This window comes from Capricornis sumatraensis, chromosome 5 (genome assembly GCF_032405125.1).
Source record: "Capricornis sumatraensis isolate serow.1 chromosome 5, serow.2, whole genome shotgun sequence".
In the NCBI taxonomy this organism is placed as follows: domain Eukaryota; kingdom Metazoa; phylum Chordata; class Mammalia; order Artiodactyla; family Bovidae; genus Capricornis; species Capricornis sumatraensis.
Window position 1 is genome coordinate 70,224,124 of NC_091073.1, and position 26,290 is coordinate 70,250,413.

General features: G+C 52.6%; 1 protein-coding gene across 1 annotated transcript; it reads right to left on the reverse strand.

Annotated features, from left to right (window-relative positions):
• Window positions 1-11,833: 11,833 nt before the first annotated feature.
• On the reverse strand, window positions 11,834-26,085 carry GHRHR (growth hormone releasing hormone receptor). Its single transcript, XM_068973000.1, has 13 exons — window positions 26,029-26,085; window positions 21,972-22,074; window positions 21,737-21,844; window positions 20,881-20,978; window positions 19,647-19,744; window positions 18,814-18,946; window positions 17,250-17,403; window positions 16,909-16,969; window positions 16,249-16,318; window positions 15,302-15,393; window positions 14,713-14,842; window positions 13,964-14,005; window positions 11,834-11,911 (listed from the first exon to the last, which is right to left on the reverse strand). Exons 1-13 carry the CDS (start codon window positions 26,083-26,085, stop codon window positions 11,834-11,836), a joined length of 1,224 nt encoding a protein of 407 aa, XP_068829101.1.
• Window positions 26,086-26,290: the final 205 nt, after the last annotated feature.

Sequence of the window (26,290 nt, forward strand, 5' to 3'; positions counted from 1 at the left end):
TGGGGCCACCCTGCACGTGGAACAGGGTCCCTTAGACTTGATGTCAGTGTGCACGATTCATCTGTTTTCTTCCTGGAGGGATATGTGGGTTCCCATGGGGCCACCTTCACCCTAAAGTATTAAGAGGTATGCCACAGACCACGTGACAGGTGGGAGGGAGACAGGATGGTGGATGGGGGTCGTCTTTCCAGTGTTCCTTACACCAGACACCAAATACGAAAACCAGAGAGCCCGCCTCCCACTCCCCAGGGCTCCCCTCTCCCTGCCCCACAGGGCCCCACAGCCCTGGTCCCGGAGTCAGCCAGCCCTGCGTTCAGACTCCGGCTCTGCCAGTTGCAAACTTCACAACCTGAAGCTCCTTCCTCGACCTCGAAGGCCAGGTCTGGTGTTGGTACCCCAGGACCATTTCCTACCTGGCAGGGTCTCTGTGAGGATCAAATAAACTGAAGCGGGAAATTAACGAGCACAGTGCCTGTCACTTAGCAGGTGTATGACAAATATAAGAGGCTTTCTCTCTCTGTGGCCTCTCTGCTGGGTCCCCACTCCATCCTCCCCAGGAGTTGCAGCTCCCAGCAGAGCCTCCCAAGGCCTCTTCCGGGTGCTTGTCTTTGTAAACAGGTCCTGTGGCAGCAGCAGCAGCCTTAATTTTAGTTCTGGGCTTGGTAATTTCCCGTGATTACAGGCCTGTCAGTGCAGCAAGCTCTGCAGCTGCGAGGAAGCCAGCAGGCCTCATCGGGGCAGGCTGGAGCCCGTGTTCACACACGTGCTTGCTAAGGGGCATGGCACCCTCATGCACACACCCACACCATCCTCCCAGGACCAGACACAGGGGTCCTCAGCCAGGCCGCATACATACTGCATGTTCTCATGGATTCCTGCAGGGGGGGCAGGGTGATGGATTTAACAACACACTTGCACACACAGCTAGCCCCAGGACTTGTAAGTAGGGAGCAGAGGCCAGGAATAGCAAAGGTTTAGGACAAGGATGCCCACCTACCCCCTCTTCCTTCTCTCTCTTGCCTGTGGTGCCCAGAAAAGAGAATCCCTATCTTCTCAGCTCCAAGACCTGATAAGTACTCTGTATTGTAAGTGCATGTGAGTGTGTGTCTGTGTGTATGTGAAAGAGAGAGAGGCAGGACAATCAGTCAATAAATATTTATTAAGCATCTACTGTGAATCTTGACCTTGGCCCTGTTTGGTGCTGAAGATACAGCAGTGAATAAGCAAAGGGAAGTCCAGCAATACACACGAAACACTTAGGAATAACAAGCAGTGGGTCCTCACTACTGGCAGATTCCGTATTTGTGACTCGCCTGATCCCTGAAATGTATTTGCACCCCTCAGTCAATACCCACAGCGCTGCCACAGTCATTCTTGGACGTGCCCTGGGTGGGGAGAACTTGAACAGCCCGATTCACGAATCCCCAGCTGGGTTCCACCACGACGACCTCTGCAATCTTGGCTCAGTTCAGACTTTAAAGTGTCCTTTTTGAGGTTTACTGAGAGCTATGTTTCTTTACATTTTCATGCTTTTTGTTGGTGGTTTCACTGTTTAAATGGCCCCGAGCCTAGGGCAGAAGTGTTATCTAGAGTTCCTTGATGCAAGGCATCTGTGATGTGCTCTCCAGAGAAAATTCAAGGGTAACTTAGGGTCTCTCAATCATGAATAATAGTGCTGCTGGCCACGAGTTCTATGTTAATGAATCAGTGATATATATTAAATCAGGTATCTAGAAACAGAAACACACAGAAAACAAGGTTATGTATTGATCCGTTGACAAAACCTGGTGACTAGAGGCTCACAGGAGCCTAGCTCTGTCTCTCTTCTAGGAGCAATGGTTTCATATTTACTAATTCAGTGTTCGAGGTGACTTTATAGAATACCTGTGAACAATAAGGCTCTACTGCAACCACAGCCAAGTGCCACAAAGAAAATAAAACATGGAGATGCCACACGACCTTGAGCGATGTCCCCAGGTGGTTAGGATGAGCCTCCCTTAGGAGATAATAGTAGCGCTAAGTCGGGACTCGGTGAAGACAGCAGTTGGGGGAGATGCGGCGGGCAGAGCGTGCCAAGCAGCAGTCATTCTGGAATGAGCATGGGCCCGAGGGACTCTGGGCACCATGAGATGGCCAGTGTGGCCAGGGCAGAGCCCAGGGGAGAAAGATGAGGGAAGATGAAGCTGGGGAGGTAGGAGGTCCCGGCCACACCGGGCCCTGCAGGCCACGGAAAGAAACCTGGGTTCCTCTTTCCTAGTTAAATGGGAAAGTGGGGAGGGCCAGGAGGGCTTTATCCCTCCCCTGTGGTCGAGGTCCTGGAATGGCTGAGAGGCCACCAGGGAGGGGACCCCTGTGGCAGGAGCTCTAGGGTTGTCACAAGGGACTTGGTGACGAAGGGTGGATGTGAACACAGGACCGACCCTGAGGCTTCAGAACCCCCTGGTGGAGATGCAGGAATCAGTCCTGGAATCGTGCAGGACCTGCTGGTTTAGTGGGGGTGACCCTGAGAGCTGGGGCAGAGCAGGAGGAGCTGGCCCAGGTGCCCAGGCAGAGGGAGGTGTGGAGGAGGAGCTGGTTGGGGTGTGCGAGGGGAGTGGGCTCATGCAGGAGCCTCGTGGAACGTGTTCAGGAGCCTCCCTGGAGGCTGTGTCAGGGCGTCGGCAAGGCTCTTTCTAAGGGGATTTCCCACTAACTTTCCCCTACCTCACCCTCCAGGAGACTTCCTGCGCTCAAGCAGCCCAAAGCTAAACCTGGAGAAACCGCTACACACACACACACACACACACACACACACACACACACACACACACACAGATATTCTCTCTTTTGAAAGACCTAATCTCATCAGAGAGATCGTGTGTTCTGGGCCTCCCCATCTTCATGTCAGATGCTCCTCCTCCCAGGATCTTTCCCTGCCTCAAATTTTACTCATCCTCATGGGTCCAGCATACCACTGCCTCTCAGGAAGACTTCTGTGACTGCTCTGACCCCCACTGACCTCTGACATTTGAACCCCCACTGTCCTGCTGGCCTGAATCCTATATGCCTCTATCCTCAGGATGTGAAAGTGAAAGTGCCAATCACTCAGTGGTGTCCAACTCTTCCAGGCTCCTCTGCCCGCGGAATTCTCCAGGCAAGAATACTGGAGTAGGTAGCCATTCTCTTCTCCAGGGAATCTTCCCAACCCGGAGATCAAACCAGGGTCTTCTGCACTGCAGGCAGATTCTTTACTGTCTGAGCCACCAGGGAAGCTCCTGGTGTGCATTCCCCCCAAAACAGGGCTTAGGTCTCCACTGTGAGAACCCCAGGGCACAGGCCTAGCAGGAGAGTGTGGAGGGGATGAAAACTCTAAGGATGAGGCTAGGGACAAGGCCAAGATTTCTGCAGGCTGAGGGTTGAGGATGGGGCTGTGGACAGAGTCAGTTCTGCCTGCGCTGAGCCAGCTAGTATGGGAGGCATTTACTCCCATGGCCAGCCCCCACCCCACAGAGCTCTGGCCGCTGGGCTGAGACTGGCCCTGGGCTGCTTGCCTCCTGCCTGACTCCACAAGCACTCGGTGCCCGGGAGGAGCCCTGCCTGGCAGAGATCTGTCCAGTGAGAACCCAGAGTTGCTCTGTGCCAGCACCATGCCAGCTGAGCCCTGGGCCATGCTGGTGCCATGGCGATGCCACCGCCACCAGCCTTTCCCAGCCCCGTAACCATGGGGATGTACGCGGGGCTGCGGCTGCTTATGCAACATCTCCGAGACTGGGAAACGGACTGCCCATCAACCTCATCCTGCCTGCCAGCCTGCCCTGCTCCCTGGGAAGCCGGCAGACAGGCTCCGTGAACTTGGGTTGTGCTGTCCCTCCTGTCATTCCCCAGACTCCCTACACACACACACACACACACACACGGCATCCTGTCTGTGGCAGGGACACCTGGGGTAGAATAGTCTAGAGAGAAGACAGTGAGGAAAGAGAGAGACATACTGAGGCAGGTGTGCAAAGGGAACCAGGATTCTGACAGAGCAGGCAGCTGGCCACCTGGATGCAAGTGCAAAGCTCCAGCCACGTCCAGCCAACCCTAGCCCCAGATGTCCAGTATCACAGAGACAAGCCAGCTGCCTAATGGGTTGGTCCTTCACTTCCCACAGCTGGAAGCTGGGGCCCCATAAAGTGGAAGAAAGAGACAGAGAAAAACAAAAGGACAGGAACAGAGGGAGAGAGACATGCACACAGAGACAGGGTCGGGGGAGCCCCAGAAGAGAAACATCCACACCAGGAGATTCGCACAGGAGACACTACAGACCACCCCCTTCCCACAGAAGCCCCAGACAGCTACGGCTTTTGGCTTCTCGCTGTTCTCCAAGGCCCTGCTCTACCTCCCAGAGCAGTCCTGCTCCTCATGGTTGCAGGGCCCAGCTGCTGGCAGCCCCGGAGGGTGGTGAGGGCGTCGCAGGACACTTGGGCAGGACCGGGACACGCAGGCTCTGGAGAGGGGCAAGCGCCTGGGTCCTCTCCCGCCCGCTGCCCGCCCTGCCCGGTCTGCTCCATCTGTGGCTTTGCCCTGCATCTCCCTCCAGCATGCCCTGTCCTCCTCACTGCGTCACCCCTCCCTGCCTGAGCCCCCTTCCGCCATCACCAGCCTTCCCTCCTCCCTGGAGACTCTGGCTCCAAGTCTTCCTTCCCCTCCATCCGAGCCTTCTTCCTGGGTGACTGTGATGCCCAGGCCTACTGGCCAAGCGGCCCCTCCCATCCTGCACCACCCTGCCCTCCTCCTCGACTCACAGCAGCTCTTCCCCTGCCCGGCGAGGAGCCCTTGCCCTGGGTACAAAGGGCAAGGCAGGCAGAAGCTTCGGTCCCCTCTGACCTTGTCATCTGTCCTTCCAGTTCTCAACGTCCCCACCCACACAGCTAACACTTCCATACCCTGGACCTTCCATTCACTGTCCCCTCTGGCTCAGATCGCAGGGTCGTCAACACAAACCCTCATTTGCAAACATGGCCTAGAAGCCACTAGTGCCTCGATCTTCTGGGCAAAACCACACCCTCAGTAAGGCTCCCCTGGGCCTTCCCTGGGCCAGACACTCTCCTCAGGGGGAGTGCCGTCACTCCAAACTCACCTGCCCAGCTCACCACATTTCTTGCCAACTAGTTCCCCCACCTCTGCCACTGCTACTTCCCACCTTCTGCCTTCTCCTCAGGATGCCCAGCTCCCCTCCCTTCCCCCGCAGATCACCATGCTTTCAGAGTGAACGGCCAGCATTCCACAGCCGTCCACCCCTGCCCCTCCCGTCGCCTGCACCCACCACATCCCCAGGGCTTCCCGGGGGCACCAGCGCTAAAGAACCCGCCTGCCCACGCAGGTAGACGCAGGAGACCCGGGTTACACCCCTAGATCAAGGAGATTGCCTGGAGAGGGAAGTGGCAGCCCGCTCCAGTATTCTTGCCTAGAGAATCCCATGGGCAGAGGACCCTAGTGGGCTATAATCCATAGGGTCACACAGAGTCCGATATGACAGAAGCAACTTGGCACTCACACACCACATCCCCAGGGGCAGGGACCCCCTTCCCCAGACAAGGTACCCTCGTCTGGATTCGGAGACTACATTTTCGGTGAGCTCGCTCCACAACGTGCCCTCCCCTTATCCTTCAGTGATTCCCATATCCAGCTCATTAGAATTTATCCCGATTATCTTCTTATAACAAACCTCCCTACCATGAACCCCACATTCCCCTCCCAAAACCCTTTCAGCTCCCCTACCCCGCCCCAAGCCAGCTTGGTCTACACATCCTGCCTCTGTGTCCTCACGGCTCACTCACTTTTCAACACCCGCCCATCTGCTTTCCAAGTCTATCCTCTGCCCCAGACGTTCCTGTCCTGAGCTGTGCTCCCAGGTCCACCGACGAGTTTGCAACCCCGGTCTCAGGTCTCAGGGCTGCGAGGCAGTGCTCAAAGTGTCCCCAGTCCCAGTCCCTCTGGATTTCCTCCCAGTCTAGGGCTGTCCCCTCCAGCCTGCTCTGGAGTTTCCTGCTCCCCACGGGAATGTTCAGCAGCTCTGTCTCCACTACTCACTCTCACCCTTCGGGAGTCAAACACCACCACCGATATTCCCACCGCTCAGGAACTCCACTCCAGAGCCAGGCCTGTCTTCTCAGCTCCAGCCTGCCCTCTAGCATCCAACTGTCTCCCATGCACATCTCCTAAGATGTGATCTTCCTCCTAAAATGTGCTCTTCTCCACCACAACCTGTTTCAGAAGAACCTTCCTGGAAATCTCCCTTCCCTTCACCTCACATATTAACTCATCACCCAGTTAGACATCTTTACTCTGGCCTAATCTTTCCTACCACCATCCCCTGAGCCAAGCCTCCCTTTTCAGCCTCCCTGCTTCCAGCTGAGGTCTCCACCGGAAATTCAGTCTTCCTATCCAAACCAGTCAGAGAGATTATTGCAAAATTGGAAGTCTCATTACATCACACATTTCCAACAGCTCTTGAGATAAAACTTCCTCAGTGTGATTTCGCTGACCCTGCATGAGCTGGGTGCTGCCCAAACTCCCTCATCTCAGGCTTTTCTCATTCCAATAACCACAGTAGCTACTTTCAGATCCTGCCAAATGACAAGCTCCTTTCCACCTCAGGGCCTTCGCACATGCTATTTCCACTATCTGGGATTTTCACCCACTTTCTTATCCAGCCAATTTATACTTGTGGTCTAATCTCAGCTTGCATGGCACTTTCTCCAGAAAGCCTTTTTTATTTAAATATTTTTAAATGTATTTATTTTTACTTGAAGGATGATTGCTTTACATTATTGTGTTCATTTCCACCAAACATCAACGTAAGTATACATATGTCCAATGGGCAACAGCCATAGGCATCCGATGTCCCCTCTCTCCTGAACCTCCCTCCTATCTGCCTCCCCGTCCCACCCCTCCAGCTTGTCACAGAGCAGACAGCCTTTTTTTTAAAGAACTCGCCCAGGCTAGACTTGGTCCTCTAGCTGCTGCTTCTTTTGGAGCTCTGTTTCCCCCGAGTACACCATTATCATGCAATAGTTTGAGCTGCATGACCACCTCCCAGTGCTGGACTCTGTCACGTCCATGGCCAGCTTATTCTGAATGTCAGTCTTATGTCTGAGGAACTTGTGACAGTGTGCAGACTCTCTCAGGGTAGAAGTCAGCAGGGGCTCTCTAGCACCGCCTGCCACTAGCAGGCCAAGGCCGTGCCATCAGAAGTAGCTCTGTGGGACTTGGGTTTGGAAGAGAACACCAAGAGGAAGCCAGGTGCAATCGAGCTTTTGGTAAGCAGGCCAGTAGAGGAGTTCGGCTTTTCAGGACAGCCGTGTTGGGTACCTGGCATTTTATCCCCAGTGTTACTGGTATGAGCAGCTGTGTCTGCAGCCAAAAGCAGTGGAAGGGGGAATTCGCCACAGTGGTCCCCTGGTGGGGCACGGGCACTGCCTCTGACTCCTCTCCCTAACATCATTGACTACATCATGTTTCTACTCAACCCAACCCAAGGAGTTCTATCTTCTGACCCATATCCTCCCGAGCCAGACCCTAAGCCCCTTGAGCAGGGTTGTTCTGGAGCTGTTTGCAGCTGTGTTTCTAGGCTCTACAAGTTGTCTGACACCTAAGCATGTACTGAGCAAATGGGTGGCCCTGCGGAACCCAGCATTCTAACAGGAATGCCCATGAATATTCCTGGGGAGAACAAAGTCTCTGTCTGATGCCCACCATCCTGTCCTGAAGACCCTTCCTCCAAACATTGCTATCCAACTTGAGATCAGCCACATTCTTGCTTCCTGCCCAGCAGATGGTGGTGCTTGGCCTTGTGGAATTCTAGAGTCTATACAACCAACCTGAGTCCCCTCCTCCAGGAAGCCTTCTTTGACTGCTCCTGCCCTCACCAACACCCCGTTCTCTGAGTTCCTACAGCTGAGAAAATGTTAGCCCTGCACACCCGTTCTTACATCACGTTTTATCCTTGGGGATAGCTTCAACGCTCCCGAGGGCTCCCCAGGGACAAGGAACAAGCCCCTCATTTTTACTGTCACTCCTCCTTCCCGCAATGGAGAGGAGCACCTGGACACAACAGGAGGGAAGGAGAGTTTCTTCCTTTCCTTTAGAAAATGCCTTTTAGGACCTGCGGAGAATACGGCTGGAAGGAAAATGCTGCAGTGGATGATGGGAAATCCTACTCTTCCTGCGCAGAACCAGCGGTCCAGGGAACCCCTACGCAATCTGCTGTGAATCCTGTAGGGAGACTCCAGTGAGCACTCCTGTCTCTTCAGCTCTTATTCTTCTCATCAGCTTCTTACTCCACAAGACTGAGGTCAGAAGGGCTCAGGGGTATCGCATTGCCCCCTCCTCCAGGAGCCTCTTGCTCCCCTATGCTGGCCAGACCAGGAGCCCCTTTCTCCATCAGCCCTGCGGGCTTACTACGCGCAGGCCAGCATCTCCATCATCTCCAGTGTTGGGGCCTCATCCAGGAAGTACTGTCAGCCCATCCAGGGTTCTTCACTGCAATTGTTCTGCCATCTGGTGGCCAACTTAAGCATTGCTCGCCTCAACCTTGTTGCCTGCAATTCAATTTCTCTTTTGTAGAGAACTCAGAAGCCACTTACTGACCGACTTCTTTCCCCATACTGATGGGGATGCTGAGGCCCCAAGAAGGGATGGGTTTGCCAATCAAAGGACATACATAAGAACCCTTGATACAGTCCCAGTCCAGGGATTCTTGTAATGGAAGAGGCTAACAAAGTGGTGGGAATTTGAAGCTCCAGTAGAAACTGGAAGGAAGCAAGAAGTAGGCTTCGGGCCATAGATGAAGCCTCTAAGGAAGGAGTAGATCATTCACAAAGTGAGCTTCTGCTTCAACCACTGTTTCCAACTGCTAACTAACCTCTACTTAACACCAGTTAAAACTTCAGGAAACCACTGTTTGACTATTAAGCTGATGAAGATACTTTTAATGGCAATAATGAAGCAGAGAGACCATCACATTCACACCACTTGTGCAAGAATACACTGAGTCAACTTTTCTGGGAGGCAGTTTGCCAATAAGATTTTAAAAACTTATCACCTGCATTGTATTGGCTAAAAAATTCTATGTTTATGGGTTTACTCTAATGTTTTTATTTTTTTTGAGTTGTACATGAAGAATTACATGCAAAGAAGTTTGTCATCACAACTATTAAGAAATTAGAAGCAAAGTTCACCAATAGAATATTTGTAAAACACTTATTGGTTAAATAAAGAATATTAGATACATGAAATAAAACTGGAAATATTGATGCTTTAAAAAGACTATTAAATAGGCTTTACAAACTATGAAGCAGAATATAGGCCTGCAAGAGTTCTGCAGCAACGATTTGTTTACTTTTTGAATAACAATTTTATTGAGATATAGCTCACATGTCAAAAACTTTACCCTTTTAAAGTATATAATTCAGTGGTCTTTAGTATATTCACAGAGTGTGCAACCATTACCACTTTCTAATTTTAGAACATTTAATTCCCCCTAAAAGAAACCGGTACCTATTAGTAATCAGTTTGCATCCTCCCGACCCTTAAAACCTCTAATTTGCTTTCTGTCTCTATAGATTTGCCTATTCTGAGTATTTCATATAAATGAAATCATATAATAAATAATCTCTCATATCTAAGTCATTTCACTTAGCACAATATTTTTAGGGGTCATCCATGTTGAATCATGTATCCATATTTCATTCCTTTTGTTATTCATTATATGGATATATCACCTTTTATTTATTCATTTAATAATTGATGGACAGTTGGGTTTCCATCTTTTGGTAGTTATGAGTAGGGCTGCTATGAATATTCATGTATAAGTTTTGTACAGGCATGAGTTTTTCATTCTTTTGCCTATATGCAAAGTCACACGGTAACTAAATGTTGGACTTTTCCAGGAACTGCCAGACTTTTTGCCAAAGCAATGGTACCATTTTACATTTCCACCAGCAAAGCATGAGAGTTCCAATTTCTCCACATCCTTATGAATACTTGTTACTTTTTTTTTTCATTTTAGCCACTCTGCTGGATATAAAATGCTATCTCATTATGGTTTTGATTTGCATTTTCCCAATGACTGATGACATTGAGCATCTTTTCATGTGCTTGTTGTCCATTTTTATATATCATTTATGTTCATTTTAAATATAAGACATGACAGAAATTTATGAACACATCATGATCTCACAATGTTTCGAGAAAGCAGAGGAGAAAAATGTTTCAGGAAACATACAAAAATACGAGTGGTGATTGTCTTTGGGTAATGAGATTATGACTGATTTTTTAATTTAATGACTTTTTTTGAATATGGACCATTTTTTAAGGTCTTTACTGAATTTGTTATAATACTGCTTCTGTTTAATGCTTTGGTTTTTGGCTGTGAGGCATGTGGGATCTTTGCTCCCCAACCAAGAATAGAACGTGCACCCCTGCATTGGAAGGCAAAGTGTTAACCACTGGACCGCCAGGGAAGTGCCCACTGGCTGATTTTTATTTTCCTTTAAAATCCCTTCTATATCTCCCAAATGCCCGGCAATGAGGATGAACTACTTTTCTGATTTGAAACTAAAGGAAGAAAAGCATGTTGCCTTACTTCGGGGGCAGCACTTGGGCAGAGGACTTGGGAGGAAGAAGCAGGCTGGGGACACAGGAGGGCAAGCAACGGAGAAGACATAAGAGAAAAACCTAGAACTGAGGAACCTCCACCCTAGAGAAAAGTAAAGAGAGAAATTCGAGCATTTTCCAGAAGGCCAAACCTAAAAGGCTAACAGGCACAAGAAGAGAAGAGATGCTCGCTCATTAGTTATCAGAGGAATGTAAATTTAAACAACAAGGAGATGTCACCGTACACGCATTTGACTTGCAAACATTGAAAAGCTGGGTAATGCCAAGTGTTGGTGGAGCTGCTGGTGGGAGTGGAGATCTCGCTGGCAGTTCTGGAGTGCAATCTGGAAACACTCTGTCGCGTTAAGAAAAGGCATATCAGCTGAACTGGCACAGCTTTCACTCCCCAGAATGTGTCCCGATGAAAGGCTCCCCGGCCTGGGGATGAGAGGGCACGTGAACAGTCACCTAGAGGCGGGGGAAGATGGGATGGTCACACGTGGCTGGTGACACCATGTGGCACCATAAGGCAGTCAAAACAAGCCACCAGATGGGCACATGGCAACACGGGTGGCTCTCTTGAAAGTACTGTGCTGAGAGGAAAAACATTAGAAGCAGGATGAGGCATATAACCGACAGCATTTATGTAAATTTAAAGTACGGAGACACACAACACTACGTGTTTTGCAAGAACACAGAAACAAGTATTCGCATTTAACACAGTGGAATGTTTGCCTGTAGAAGAGGGGAATGGAAGCAGAGACAAAAGAGAACATATATTTTTTTTAATGAATTAAATAAGAGACCGTGCACAGACCGTGATGGGGATGTGACAGGAACGGAGACGGGATAGATGCACACCAGCACCAGGGTCCGAACAAAGCTTACAGGTCCCTCCCCCGCAGAGGCAGACAGGGTCACTCTAACGCAGCTATGCGTTTACAGGTTTATTGGCTCCTCTGGCCTTGGGCTGTGGCCCAGATTCTAGGAGGAGGGACATGAGAAGAATAGGAGCGGACACACAAGGACCCGGGAAAAAGAGTCAGGAACGAAGAGACAGGAAAGAAGTGCTGGGTGGAAGCATGAGGGTTCCCATGGGATGCTGTGGAGGGTGGTAGACCCAGGTAGCTGCCCAAGTTCAGGTGTGGGCTCCAGTCGCAGGCTGTGACCAGCCTAACACACAGATGTCAGCACCTTCACCCTCGAGTCCTCACTTGATATGAGTCCTCCGGGCTGGCAGAAGTTCAGGATCGTAGCCATGCCATCTCCGTGAGATCTCAGTCCTCACCTCCAAGAACAAGAGGGAGGGTGTTAGGAGGGTCCCACTGCCAGTTCTTTATTCAGCCCCAGTGGGGTTGAGGGTGCCAGGGGAGGCCATGCAGGAGAAACTGAGACAGGGGTTTCCTGCAGCAGGAGAAGCTATAGTTGGCCACAGCCACAGCTAAGTACTACCTCTAGAGGATACTACTTCCTCCTTCCTGCAAGTATTTCTGACCACTCCCTTTGGCTCCTTCTCTGTCTTTTAGTACTGCTTTTGTCTTGGCCCACTTAAAGACAATTATGGGTGTTTTCTTGAGTTTCTGGCCAAAAGATAAGTACTCTGTCCTCTCCAAGTAGCCCAGGGCCCATGAGCCATTACAGGCAGGTATGGAAGTCCTGTGTTTGCTCCCAGATCCCAGATAAGTCTGCAGGAGACTCAGAGAGGCTAGTGGGAACAAAGAATGTCAGAGGAGAGGGAGCCAATAAGAGACAGAAGTGTCAGGTAAGGGGTAGCAATGCTCCACAGCTGGCAGACAGGTCTGTGTACCCAGGTCTCCAGCAGAACAGCTGCTGCTGCTAAGTCTCTTCAGTCGTGTCCGACTCTGTGCGACCCCATAGAGGGCAGCCCATCAGGCTCCACCGTCCCTGGGATTCTCTAGGCAGGAACACTGGAGCGGGTTTCCATTTCCTCCTCCAATGCATGAAAGTGAAAAGTGAAAAGTGAAAGTGAAGTCGCTCAGTCGTGTCCGACTCTTAGCCGACCCCATGGACTCCAGCCTTCCAGGCTCCTCGGTCCATGGATTTTCCAGGCAAGAGTACTGAGCCCACCATAAATCCGTGGCCACCAGAGGGAGCCCATGAGTCGCCCGTGCACACAGCCGAAGCACCTGGTTGTCGCGGGAGCTGAGTTAAATCCTCCCACTACTGCCCATATAGCAAGTCTGTCCGAAGGGAAAAACGTGAAGTGTCTTCCAGGTCGGATGTTATGATTTACTCCTCTCTGCCATATCTCCATAATTCTACAAGTGCACTGGCACCATCTATTCGGTCTATAGGGACTTTGCTGGTGGCTCAGACAGTAAAGAATCTGCCTGCATGGAGAGAGTAACATGGAAACTTACAACACCGTAGGTAAAATAGGTAGCCAATGAGAATTTGCTGTATGACTCAGGGAACTCAAGCAGGGGCTCTGTGACAATCTAGAAGGGTGGGATGGGGAGGGAGGTTCAGGAGGGAGGCCTGATGGGTGTACCTATGGCTGATTCTTGCTGTCTGACAGAAAAAAAAAAAAATTCTGTAAAGCAATTATCCTTAAATTAAAAAATAATAATAATAAAGTGGCCAAAAAAAAAAAAAAGAATCTGCCTGCAATTCAGGAGACTTGGGTTTGATCCTTGTGTCAGGAAGATCCCCTGGAAAAGGGAATGGCAACACATTCCAGTATTCTTGCCTAGAAAATCCCATGGACAGAGGAGCCGCAGGGAAAGAGTCAGACATGACTGAGCGACTGCCGCAGGACAGGGACATTCTGGCTGTTCATGTGTGTGTTCGCCTGTTTGGTCTGCTCTTTTTGCGTATCTCTCCTCCAGGTCGTCTCTCTCAGCACCCCTGCCTCTGCTCTCCAGCATCTTCTCTGTCTTTCGCCTGAATCTATTTTCCTAGGCTTTGTGTGTCTACCTTAGACTTTGTTGTTTCCTCTGTGTCTTCTCTCTGTCTCTCTAAGATCTGACTTACTCCTTCCCCCAACTCTCTCTAATGTTCAATTTTAGGAATACAGAACGGAGGGACCCCTTTTAGCCCCTCAGCCCCTACATCCCTCTTCTAATCCCTGAGAGGCTTTTCTACCTCATGATGAACGGATAGTAAGCTTCGCCAAGACCAGAGGAAGGATGGATAAAAGATGCTCACAGGAAGTATTCAGGTTAAGCTTGATGCAGAAACTCAGGACAGAGTCCCACAAGGATTGCAGGACTCAAGTTATGGCCTGAGGTGGGATTTACAGGGGCTGGACAGGAGGGAGGCAGGCTTAGGAGTGGTGGGAGGAAAGGCTTAAAGAATAAGGATAGTCTGAGTCACATACCTCTTGGTTGAGGAAGCAGTACAGGATAGCGACAATGAAGCCCTGTGGGGTCAAACAGAAAAGACCCCATCACGCTGGCCTGGCCTCAGATGTCTGCAGTCTTCTGCTGCCTTTTCGCCCACCCCCCAACAGGCTGTGACCTGGGCCAGGTCTCTGGGAAAATGCAAAGTAGACGTATTCATCACATTACTATCTGCCAGGCATACTGTCATATGCAATTGCCGTAGCAAGCATTCAAAAGCTTTATCATTGGCCTGATGGCCCGTTTCTCTGATTTTATTTATTTCTGCATCCCCCAGTATTGAGCACAGAGCCTGGCACATAATAGGGGCTCAGTAAATGCTGAATTTGTGAGATGATTAGATGGCATCACCAACTTAATGGTCATGAGTTTGAGCAAGCTCCAGGAGTTGGTGATGGACAGGGAGGCCTGGCGTGCTACAGTCCATGGGGTCGCAAAGAGTTGGACATGACTGAGGAACTAAACAACAACAAAATGTTGAATAGAGTGGATGGATTGGTGTACGGAAGGATGGGTAGACAGATTCAGGGATAGGTGAATGGATAGATAGGTGGATATAAAATGACAAACAGAGGGACTGCTGAATAGATGAATACGTACCTGGAAGGAAGAATAACCAGTCTAGTCACCCTCATCTTCCATGAAATCAACCAACCCTGTGGACAGCAGCACTCCCCTCCCACCCAAAGACTCAGAGGGAAGGAGAGAGTACTGTGGGGACTCTCACCTGGAAAGAGCCCAGTCCCAGTTCTAGGGGGAGGCGGATGTCCAGCCCAGCACTGTCAGGCAGGAAGTTGAAAATGACATAGTGGATTCCAAACAGCGGAATGAGGAGAAGCGTTGACTTAGAGAGACGCCTGCATAAGAAGACAAGGCCTGTATTCTGCTGTTCTCTCTCTCAAGTGCTCTGGTCTCAATTTAACCCAGTCAAGTCTATGCATCTTTCAAAGTCTAATTCAAGGACACCTCTTCCAGAAAGTCCTCCCAGATTGTACTCCAACCCCACGATCCATTTAGAAAGGATCTCCTTCCACAAGCTCCCATAGAAATTGATCTCCTCACTCATCGCCCACAATGTGGGTTGCTAACTGGCTGTTTGGGACCCCCATTCTTCCTATATTGTGTTCCACTGGAGGCTAAGGACCAGATCTATTCTCTCTCTGGGAACCTGGGGAGAAGCACAGAACCAAGATGATGGACATCTAATTGCGAATAAAAAAGAACCATTTGACTCCTGCACCAGTTATGTCCCCAGAATTTCCTGAAACACATACACACACACCCACATGACACACACATACACACACATATGTTACCAGTACTGAGTCTGGGTGTGGAGGCTGCCCTGAGTTGGCTCCAGTTTCCTCAGCAGGATACGGATAATATTGAGAAAAAGCCCAAAGTTCACCTGGAAATGGAGGTGCAGGAAGATGGAAGGCAAGTGGCAGGAGTGACCCAAATGGCTTGGGGTAGGACCTCTTTGGGGACTAGAAACCTCAGGTCTTTGAGGGCCAGGATGTGCAAGTCATTGCTCGTGACCTTATCACCTGGAGACTGGGAGGTCTGACATGGTGCTCAGGGGATCCTGGGCTCAGGCCCTCCTCCAGTCCCAGGCCAAAAGTGGGACTGCTTCCAGCACCTCTCAGGCTCTTCTAAAAAGCGTGTGGCCTTCACTTGCACAATTAAAAAATAGACAAAGATGTGTGCATTCACCCAGGCCATGCAAACCAGTCCTGGCTGCCTTGCCTTGAGTGTGGGCAAGGTAGGGGTTTCAGCTGCTGCTCCTTCTACGCCCCCAGCCAGGCCTCACTGCAATGGTAGGTGATCTGCAACCAGGCCACCAGACTCATCCAAATTCTGAGTTAGAAGAAGCCTGAGCTCTGATTTTTCCAATGGGCTATTCATGGGCTTCCCTTGTGGCTCAGCTGGTAAAGGATCCGCCTGCAATGCGGGAGACCTGGATTCGATCCCTGGGTTGGGAAGATCCCCTGGAGAAGGGAAAGGCTACCTACTCCAGTATTCTGGCCTGGGGAATTCCATGGACTGTACAGTCAATGGGGTCACAAAGAGTCAGACACGACTGAGCGACTTTCACCACTGAGGTCCAGAGAAGGCCTCACAGAGCACATGTGGTTGAGTCAGGCTCGAACCCAAGATGCCCAGACTCCCAGCCTGGAGTCATGTTTCCTGCTGCGTATGGCTGCTCGGTAGGCCCAGGGAGATTGGCTGAATAATACAGAGGACACTGGCCTCAGGCACTGACCCCAACAGAGAGGACGATGGGTCCTTTGATGATCCACCAGTAGGGGGAGCTGTCGTCCAGGTCCCAGCACCTGAAGAGAGGGCAGGCCTGGACTGATGGCCGGGTGGCAGGGGCGCAGATGCTGGGAAGCCCTTTTCTGGGGTACCCCTGCTCCTCTCTCCTCTCTTCCCTCTACCTACCGCTCTAGGCTCCTCCCTCTAGAATTCTATCCTTATAGCCTCACCTTACCCCCAGCCAGCCTTATCTCCTAGAGACATTTAAGCCCTTTCCAAGGGGACACCCTAATTCAAGAGGGGCTCACCCTCTCCCTTCACCAAGGTGGGTGAGTTTCTCAAAAATCAGTCGTGTTTGCTGCTTTCTTGTGGCCCCAACACTTCCCCTGTTCTGGAAGGTTCCTACTTACAGCCCCTATCCCCTGAGATCCCTAAACCTGAGACCCTGTGCCCCCTTCCCGCCCAGGCTCAAGCCTCTTCTGTGTTATCCATGGACTGTGCCTCCCGCTCTTCCCCACCCCCACCCAACCCTGGGAGTTCCTGAAGTCAGGACCAGGGACCCCCTCCTTCTCATCCCAGCCTGGAGGACAGCCTCATCGCCCGAGCATCCAATCCATGCCCCATCAGGACCCAGTACAGGTGTGATGAAGGGACAGCCCAAACTCACGCAACATCTTCAAAGGCCAACTTGCAACCCACCCACATGCTGGTGAAGAGCAGAGGAAGCCCTGTGGGGGTACAGAAAAGACATGAGTAAGGGTCAGCATCCTGTGCCCACCTCCCACCACCACCACCACCAGTTACACAGGGCACTGTGAAGGCAGGACCCTGTGAGAGCCCCGGGGCAGGGGACCTGGTCCTGATCTCAACACTCGCTGCACGGCTACAGCCGTCCTTCCCCTCTCTGGGCCTTGGGGTCATCATGAGTGAGCTCCCTGGTCATCCCCAATCCTCCATCCACTCCACAGCCCCCCCACCATGGTGCCCAAACCAGCCCTCTGTGCTCACCCCAGGCAGCGAGAACCAGCCACCAGAAGACCCTCCTTGTGCTGGGCAATGTGGAGGCTAAGAGGCAGGTCAGGTACACAGCTTCTGCCAGCAGCCAGCTGAAGTTGGTCATGGTAGCGAAATGAGAGGCGGTCACAGAAGCCTTGCACAGGACCTGTGGGCCGGGGCCTGGGTGCCTCAGAGCCAGGACGCCCACCGGAGCCCCCTCAAGCTCCCTACCCCCGGTCTCTTCCACTTCAGGCTACCGCCGCGGGGATGTGGCAATATAACGTGGTGGTGAAGAGTGCAGATTTGGGATCCAGAGAGCCTGGCTTCAAGTTTATCATCTGGGTAACCCACCCACACCTTAACTTTTCACATATAAAATGAAAAACTTCCAACCCCTAACTCATGGTCTCATCATAAGGATTAACTGGAAACCCTGTATACAAATTGCTACCATTTTTACTGACACTAGCTCGCCATCCCTCCCGAGCACAAGTCTGCCCCTAGAGCTGAGGCTACGGAACGCCATTTACTCTTGCAGAGCTCCATCCTGCACAGGTGCGCGCATGCACGCATGCATCACTCATTCACTGAGTGATTCTGCTCATCGGTTGGGTGGCAGAGCGCTTGACTCTGAGCTCAGAGGCGAGGGCTCTGAGCGCTTGGCCCCATTCCCACCACTCAGCAGCCGGGGTGGCCTCCCAACTATCCCTCATCTACAAATGGAACTAAAATGAAAATATACATAGGAAAGAAAACGAGACAATGCATGTAAAGCCCTTAGCATAACGCCTGGTACCTAAGCACTAAATATATATGCTATTATTGTTTCTTACATTAAGGAATGAAGGTCATCTGTTGGTTTGTCCATTCATGTATCTATTCATTTCCGGTCCAGTGTCAGGAAACCTAGTAAGAGCTGCCCACACTCCGCGCAGCTTCTTTTAGTTTTGGCCTCCCCTCATTTGTCCACCTCCCCACCCCCATGATGGCTTCCCTGTTTCCTGGAGCAGCCCCAGCTTCTCCTGTCTGTGAGAGCTGCTTCACCCTGGTCCTCCCCACTCCCTCCGCATCATTGCTGCCCGTTCCCCGCACCCCAGAGCTCCAAAGCCACCTCCTCCCTAAAGCCCTCTCCTGTTCTCTCCCAGCTTTCGGCTCCCTCTACCCGGTGGTCCTGTAATCTGGTGCAATCTGTCCCCTTAGGCATCCTGGGTGCTTCTTGAAGAAAGGACCTGGATTTGTCCAGCCCCTGACACCCACACCCAGCACAGACCGAGCCCAGAAGAAGTGTGAGATGGAAAGCATGAGCGGAGTGAAGTGTGCTCTGGGTTGGGCTCTGGGATGGGGAATGAAACCAGAACACAGAATATGGAGCAGAGAGTGGACCAAGGGAATGACGGGGCTGGGCACAAGAGGATTTAGGACTTGACCCCAAGGAGGGGCGGGAAGGGGGAGGGGTGCTTTCCCGCTCTGTCCTTGGCAAAGCCAGAGCCCCGGGGTCAGCCCACTGGACTGCACGGGCTGACATCTCTAATCCAACCTCCCTGCCCACACCAGCACCCCCACCCACGACTGTTACAGTGGAGAAGCTGCAGTGGTCCATGTTCTCCCGGGGAAAGAGGGTGGCGTCCTTCAGGAACACAGCTGCCGCCTTGAGGATAAAGGTGGTGAACAGCTGGGTGTGGATGTAGTTCCTGGGGCAGTGGAGCCTCCTGGAGGGAGTGGGAGGGGTGAGGCAAACAGGAGGCAAGGAGGGAGAGCAAGCTTGGGGAGGCTGAGCAGGAGGGAGGTGAATCACATGGGCTTGGATTGGCTTTTATCAGATTGGATCCATTGCACTGAATGTGAGGCTTCAGCTTTAACGTTGTAGGACAGCCAGGCTCAGTGCAGGTGAAGGGATGGAAAACATCAGTTCCCTGCCTTCAGGGAGCTCATTATGTGGAGGACAGAGGCAGAAAAGACAGGGGACCCCCACCCTCCACCCCCGGATAATCAAAGAAACGAGGCTCATTCCCAGGAGACAACAGCTCAGGCCAGGCTGGAGAAGGCTTTAGGAGGGCAACAACCAAAGGCTGGAAACAGTCAAGAAGGGCTTCACAGCTTCACAGAAGAGACAAAGAGGATTCTTTAAGGCATATGAGAACTGAGCTTTGAATACGAACAGATTTGAGGGGTAAAGGAGGCAGGCACTCCAAGGAAACTGAATAAGTTCCCCAGAGCAAAGATGTAGAGGTGGGAGCAATCCTAGGGTATAAAGGGATGGGTCCACTCATGAGGAAAGCGAAAGGAGAAGTTAAAATGGCCACAGTAGCCCTGGGAACGTCTTTAACATCCAGGTGGAAGATCAAGTTTGGTCCTGTGGATGACGGGGAGGCAGGGAAGGTTCTGGAGCAGGGAATGAGGATGGCAAACCTGAGAGCGACCAGGATGATGATGGCCACTAGGAGGGCTGCAGCCGAGACGCTGTGGCCCATGGTGTAGACGATCCTTACCGCGGAGAAGTAGGATTTCTGGGGAGGGTGGAGGCAGAGGGAATCTCAGCAACGGGGCCTCTGAGGAAAGGGAGGCTTGACCATCAAGCAGGTGACGCTTTCAATTCTACCCCCAAACTGTCAGTGTGCGGGCAGGGGTGTCTGTGGGGACCAAGGCAAGCTCCCTTTGGAGTCTGTTTACAGCCTGTAGGCTAGTGAGCGAGCAGGACAGGGGAGGGAAGCGGGGGTGGGGGGAGGACGAGGATCAAGATGCTTAACTCTAGCTGCTGCTGGGAGATGGGGGGAAAGAAGCTTCCACAGAAACTGTGCGTCCCTGGGGAGTGACAAAGCTCAGGAGGAAACTGGGCTTGTTTATTGACATCCAGCTTGCTCATCAGCTTGGGAACACGACATCCTCAAATAAAGTGGACAGCAGGGACAGCTTCAAGGCTGAGCTCTTTCCACAAACAAGTATTTGAATCAATCAACTCAGCCTGGACCCCGGAGATGGAGACAGAAGGTGTAGCCTTGCGGGGAGGGGATTGATCGGGGACCCAGCTCCCCTGAGGGATGCAGGCAATCACCCCTGACTGCCTCTCCCTGACTCAGTCTTTTTGTCTGAAAGACTGTCAGACTCATGCTCTGCCTTCAGGGCTGGAGGGAGAGAGCTATGGGGTTATGGGAATGGAAGCGACGTGCCAAGGCACTGCTCACTTTGGAAGCAGGGAGTGTGCTGCTGGGGTAGGAGTCACTCCCTTCATTGGGTTTCCCTCGCTCTCCCACAGCCATGCACACCACTCCACAGACTGAGGACCAGAGAGGGCAGGCAGCTTTTGCAGTGGTCCTTGCCCAGAACAACTCAGAGCCTTTGTTTCCCGGAACCACCCCCAGCTCCCAGTCCTGGAGCCTGGGCACAGAGGGTGTCAAGGAGACACCGGCCAGGTAACACTGCCCACCCTGCCTTCTGCCTCCCTCTTCCTCCCAGCAGCGTAGCCCACCTGTCGCTCTGGAGCAAGTTAACACTTGCTCTCTTCTAATTCTCACTCCCTCTCTTCCAGCCATCTTCCACAAGTGTGCTATCATTCATATTCCGACCCGCCAACTTCAATGGAAGTGGCAGCCTCTGCCATTGTGCAGTCTACCAGCCACACAAACATCCGTGACGAGCCTCTCACCTCCTCAGTCAGCAGCTCCAGGGGCACAGGGCAGGCCTCAGGATAAGGCGGGAAGGGCTCCGACCAGCCTGCAATGGTGCAGTCCCTCTTCACAGCCCCTAGGAGGCAAGGGAGCCGGGGAAGCTGAGATGTGATCAGGACGACTCCCCCCTCTTCCCAGGAAGGTGGGGGAGCCGGGAGTGACCCTGGTCGAGTCTGCAGAGACAGCTCATCTCTACAGCAGAGAGAGGGGAGCCTTTTCTCCAGAGGCCTGGTGTTCTGCCTGCTTGGGACACCTTCTGGGACCTTCCTTTCTGGCCTCAGACTCACCTTCCGTTAATTGAGAGCTTCTGTTTCCTTGGAGCAGAGTAGCGAACTGGGTCCCCAGCATCCTAAGGAAAGGAGGCCCTCTCTGCCACCGGAGGAACCATCCACCCCAGACACCCAGGCCAGGGAGGTGAGGCAGAGCATGGCTGCCCTTCCGCTCTCCCCCACAAAGCAACTGGCAGCATCTTATGGGGAGACTGACTCTGCCTCTCCATCCCCATGGCCAGTCCTCCTTCTCACACCTCCTGCTCACACCCAGAGAACAAGTGTTCAGTGCCTGACCCCAAGCACAGCACTCTCAGACCCAACCACACCCTCTGTGCAGCCAGCGCTCTTGTTCTCCCCAGGTCACAGGAGGTCAGGAAGCTGAGTCTCAGGGAGAGTAACTGACTCATCCAAGTTCACAGAGAAAGACAAGAAAGGGTAAGGAGGTGCTCAATCCAGGTCTGCCTGACTCCAAAGCCAGGACGTGGCCACCACATTCTGCCACTGCCTGAGAAAACCACCTTGCCTCAGCTCTTCCCCCATCTCCACCGCCAGCACCCCTCACCTGGCTCCAAGCTGAAGTGAGAGAAGAAAGCCGGGCAGGGGAGGCTCACCCACTCTCCGGAGCCCGCCATCGGCCAGCACAGCAGCCCGTCCCAGATTCTGGGGCAGCCTAGACAGCGAGGTGGGAGCAGGAGGGACTCAGCCCAGGGCCAGGCTTGTCCACCGTCCTGAGCGGTGAGACTGGAGGAGGTGGAGAAACCCATGACGAGCCACCTCCTCCCTCCCCAGCCCCGTACCCAAGGTGGAGTTGGGCATCCCTTCAGCAGCTTGTAGACATGCTTGCTCGTCCTCTCTCAGCTGAGTGATGACATCACACTCTGGGTGCACGTGGCCCAGGACCTGTGCAGCAGAGGATGAATGACATGAGCCAAGCCAGCTGTGTGTTCCTTCCAGGCTTGCTGGTCAAATGACCTGAGGACAGAGGTAAAGCCTGATTCGTTTCCTTGGCTGGGCTCTTAGTTAGGTACAAGGACCAGGTTCATCAAAGAAACGCAATGGCCATTTGGATGAAGGTCAGGCAAGCAGGGAGGGAGGGAGAATAGACGGAGATTTGGACAAAGGCTTCCCCTTTTCAACTCATGGAAGTCAATTCTGAGACACATTAAGTAAAAGTCTTCAGAGGATGGTATGGGGGTGGTCAGCTCAACAATGCAGCCGTTCAGTGGCTTTTTTTTCTTTCCATGAGTGAGGTGAAGGAGCAGATGAATAAGTCTTCATGGATGAATGGATGAATGGGTAACTGTGCGGCTGGCTGGTAGAATGAGTGACTATACATACAAAATATAGATAGATGGACTTCTCAGGTGGTGCTAGTGATAAAGAACCTGGCTGCCAATGCAGGAGATGTTAGAGATACGGGTGAGATCACTGGGTCAGGAAGATGCCCTGGAGGAGGGCATGGCAATCCACTTTGATATCCTTGCCTGGAGAATCCCATGGACAGAGGAGCCTGGTGGGCTACAGCCCAAGGGGTCGCAAAGAATCTGACTGAAGCGACTTAGCACACATAGATGGCTGGATGACTGGATACATGGTGGATGGGTGGATGGATAAGGGCATGGGATGCACATAGAGATGGATGGGTAATGGATGATAGATGGAGGGATAACTGCTTTGATGTGTAGCCCAACAATCAGGAAGAATTAGGTTTTAGGAATTTCCCAGAGCCTGGTGCCTGTGGATCATTTACAGGGAATGATCTCTGTGATCAGCTAGGAAGCAAGCTGCTTTTCTGGAAACCCTCTAGCAGTATTTCTGAAAGTGTGCCTCTAACCCAGCCAGAGATCAACTGGAGTGGAGCCAAGAATACGCAGAGATCTATGGCTGGATCTGGAGAAGGCAATGGCACCCCACTCCGGTACTCTTGCCTGGAAAATCCCATGGACGGAGGAGCCTGGAATGCTGCAGTCCATGGGGTCCCTGAGGGTCGGACACGACTGAGCGACTTCACTTTCACTTTTCACTTTTATGCACTCCAGTGCATAAAACCCACTCCAGTGTTCTTGCCTGGAGAATCCCAGGGACGGGGGAGCCTGGTGGGCTGCTATCTATGGGGTTACACAGAGTCGGACACGACTGAAGCGACTTAGCAGCAGCAGCATGGCTGGATCTAGGACTTCCCATTTTAACAAGTTCTCCAGGGAGCTTGAGTCAAAGGCAGGAATTCTTAACACCTCTCCCTCCCACTTCCCCAGACTGGAGAAAAGCTGACCATCCAACAGGGCACAGCCCCACACAGACACATGTGAAGGAACTTAGCTTTACAAGACATGCTCCTTACACTGTGAACATGGATCCACAGCCCACGTTTGAATCCAACATGCACATCAAATTCAATCAGTGTAGATTTCTGTCCCCAAGGACTTACCAGGGAAGAGTGTGGTGAGGAAAGGAGTTAACACTTGGTCCTAATACATCTAATACAAACTGAGCAAGGGCCGGGCAAGCACTATGAGGGCATGGCCCCTCTCACAAGGACTGAGGAGGTGGCGTTTGAGCCAAACATTTGAAGAGAAAGGAGCATATTTTTAGAACATGCCCAGACAAGAGAGTGGGCAGATGTACCTGAGCTGCGTGAGGGGAGAGCCCTGCCTGTGGCCATCCTCACATCCACATGCACAAAAAAGCCCCCAGTGTCTGGCACAGAGTCCATGTCAGCAGGTGGTTCATTAACTCCTAGTGTCCTTTGACAGAAACCCAGGTGCAGCAAAAGCATAGTGGGTGTGAGACAGTGGCTGGGGTCAGAGACTTCAAACACTAGAATGGGGGCAGTCGACAGTAGGTGACCACATGGAAGGGACCCAAAGGCCAGTGGGCTAGGAGAGGACCTGGAGACCCTGACCAGTAAGGAGGGTCACCCCCAGCAGACCCACCCCTGCAAGGGAGGACACCCCAGTCCTGGCCGGCTGACCCCACTCCCCCAAAGCCAACTTGGGCTCAGCTCTGCCATCTCCTGCCTGGGCCCTGGGACCTCACGATGCAGATTCCACCTGCAGCCGGGCTCTGGATCTCCAATCTGGGAGCACCTCTTGGCTTCTTCCCAGGACTCAGTGAGCCTAGGGCCACCTCAGAGGAGAGCCCCAGTCTTACCTCTCCCACATGTCCACACAGCAGTCTGATTGTCCACAAGGGGGTAGATGGGGAGGGCGGGGCCTGATATGAGACCATGGGCTCCATCCGCCCCCCTCCCCCTCCACATCTACAATCCCATCCTTCCCTGAGACGCCTTCTCAGGGCCTGACTATGGGACCACCGAGGCCAAGGGAACTAAGGCCCCTGGTGGGAAGCCTCCTGTCAAAAGGAGAAACAGACAGCCACCACACTTCCCAGGGGAAGAAAAATTCAGGGAAGCTCGACTCATGACCCAGATGTGTGGTCACAGGTGGAAACTGCTAGGGGTGAGAAGACGTGGATCATTCCAAGACTTATCCCAATACTCCGGTTGGATTCCCAACTCACTGTGGGACAAGGGATCATCTGGCCCATGTCCAGGACCCCACTCCTCCTGAGGGGAGACTGTCATCCTGCATACCTTGGCCTGGCTGACCATGGCTATCGCTGACCTGGGCTCTGTGCAGGACAGAGGCCACACCGGGAGACTGGGGTTTAGTGCTAACCCTGACCCTGGCACCAGTGACTGAGTGACCCCCACAGGATCTCAGTCCCCCTTCTAGAATAAAGCATTTCCTGTGGGGTGCACACAGATGAGAGGGAGGAAGCCCCACTCTGTGCAGTGCGGGGAGGGAAATAGAAGTCACCCATGATGCACCGCAGGCCCAGCCTCTGGCAAGTCAGACCCTTCTCCAGGCACAATAGCCCTGGGGGGCAGATGTTATTTTCTTCTTTTACAAAAGAGACAAGTGAGGCTCAGGAAGGGACTTACCTAGGTCACATGGCGAATTCACAGCACCGGTATCCAAGCCCAAAGGCTGTGCACAAAGAGCAGGTGCGGCCCCAGCCACACATACACACTCACACATACATACACTCACACATATGCACACACATTGTCAAACACACACACACTCACACACAAGCCAATGGAGGAAGAGGGCAACCTCAGTCCTGTGAGCTCACAGGAGACCCTGGGAGCCACAGCTTCCAATCTGGGACTGTGTCTCCCATCCTGGTCCCCAAGTCACTATCACTTGCATTAAACTCTGGGAAAGTACACAAAACATTCAGAGAGGGCCCCTCCTGGCAGCCTGCTCCCTATCCTTCTAGGCCTTGGGACTGTACCTGATTGTGGAAAGCTGCTCAGGGCCCAGGGTGTGCCCTGCGAGGGAGAGGCTCCCAGATGTGGGAAAGGGGAGCAACTTCTCACTTACTACCCAGACACACTCAATCCCTGGCCACACCGTCTTCAAAGGAAGCAACTCAATCAAGTGGCTCCGGGGATCATGGGGACTGGGAGGGCTCTGCAAGCTTGTCAGAGAAGGAGGTGTGGAGAAGACTCAGGGTGTGAAAGGGAGGCAGAGATACTGTTTTAGGACAGAGTCTTGCGGCCCCGAGGGTGCAGACAGGCCCTGGGGGATGCAATGGGCAGTTGAACTCAGTTCAACTCCAGGAAGGACGTTTTGCTGTCAGAGGTCCCCAGGGATGAGCAGGCTGCCTGGAAGGGAGGGGAAGGAGACGTGGGGACCGCAGGTGTCAGGAGTTCTCCAAGCCAGGCCACCAGACTGCTTAGTAGAAAGACTCCTGCGCCGGGGAAGGGCAGTGAGCCCCAGGATGGCCCAGCGGTTCCCATATCTCAAGCTCAGTGCGGGGGCAGGAGGGTCTGAGCTGGCTACTCACGATTGGCAAGGGGCCCAGCAAGCAGAGGACGCAGGCGCCCCACATCCTGCTGCCCATGGTGGGAGCTCGGCGACGGCTGCCTGGGTCAGCCTCGGTGGCCCTGCGCTCCTTCCACTGTCCCGTTGTACTGCTGCCAGCACGCCCTCTGCTTCTCCTTCCCAGCTGGCTGTCTGCATAGACAGGAGCCAGTGAAGGGAACAGAACCCACTGAATATTCACCAGGATTACAGAACACCGTGCCCAGCTCCGCCACAGGCTCAGG

What these genes read in the sequence shown, in the direction of transcription:
- GHRHR (XM_068973000.1), bottom strand. Translation starts at nt 26,085, where the DNA reads ATGGGCAGCAGGATGTGGGGCGCCTGCGTCCTCTGCTTGCTGGGCCCC. An exon ending in TGGAGCTGCTGACTGAGGAG is followed by an intron (nt 19,745 to 20,880) that starts GTGAGAGGCTCG and finishes CACCCTCCCCAG; the next exon opens with AAATCCTACTTCTCCGCGGT. An exon ending in CACACCCAGACTCAGTACTG is followed by an intron (nt 14,843 to 15,301) that starts GTAACATATGTG and finishes CTTCTTATGCAG; the next exon opens with GCGTCTCTCTAAGTCAACGC.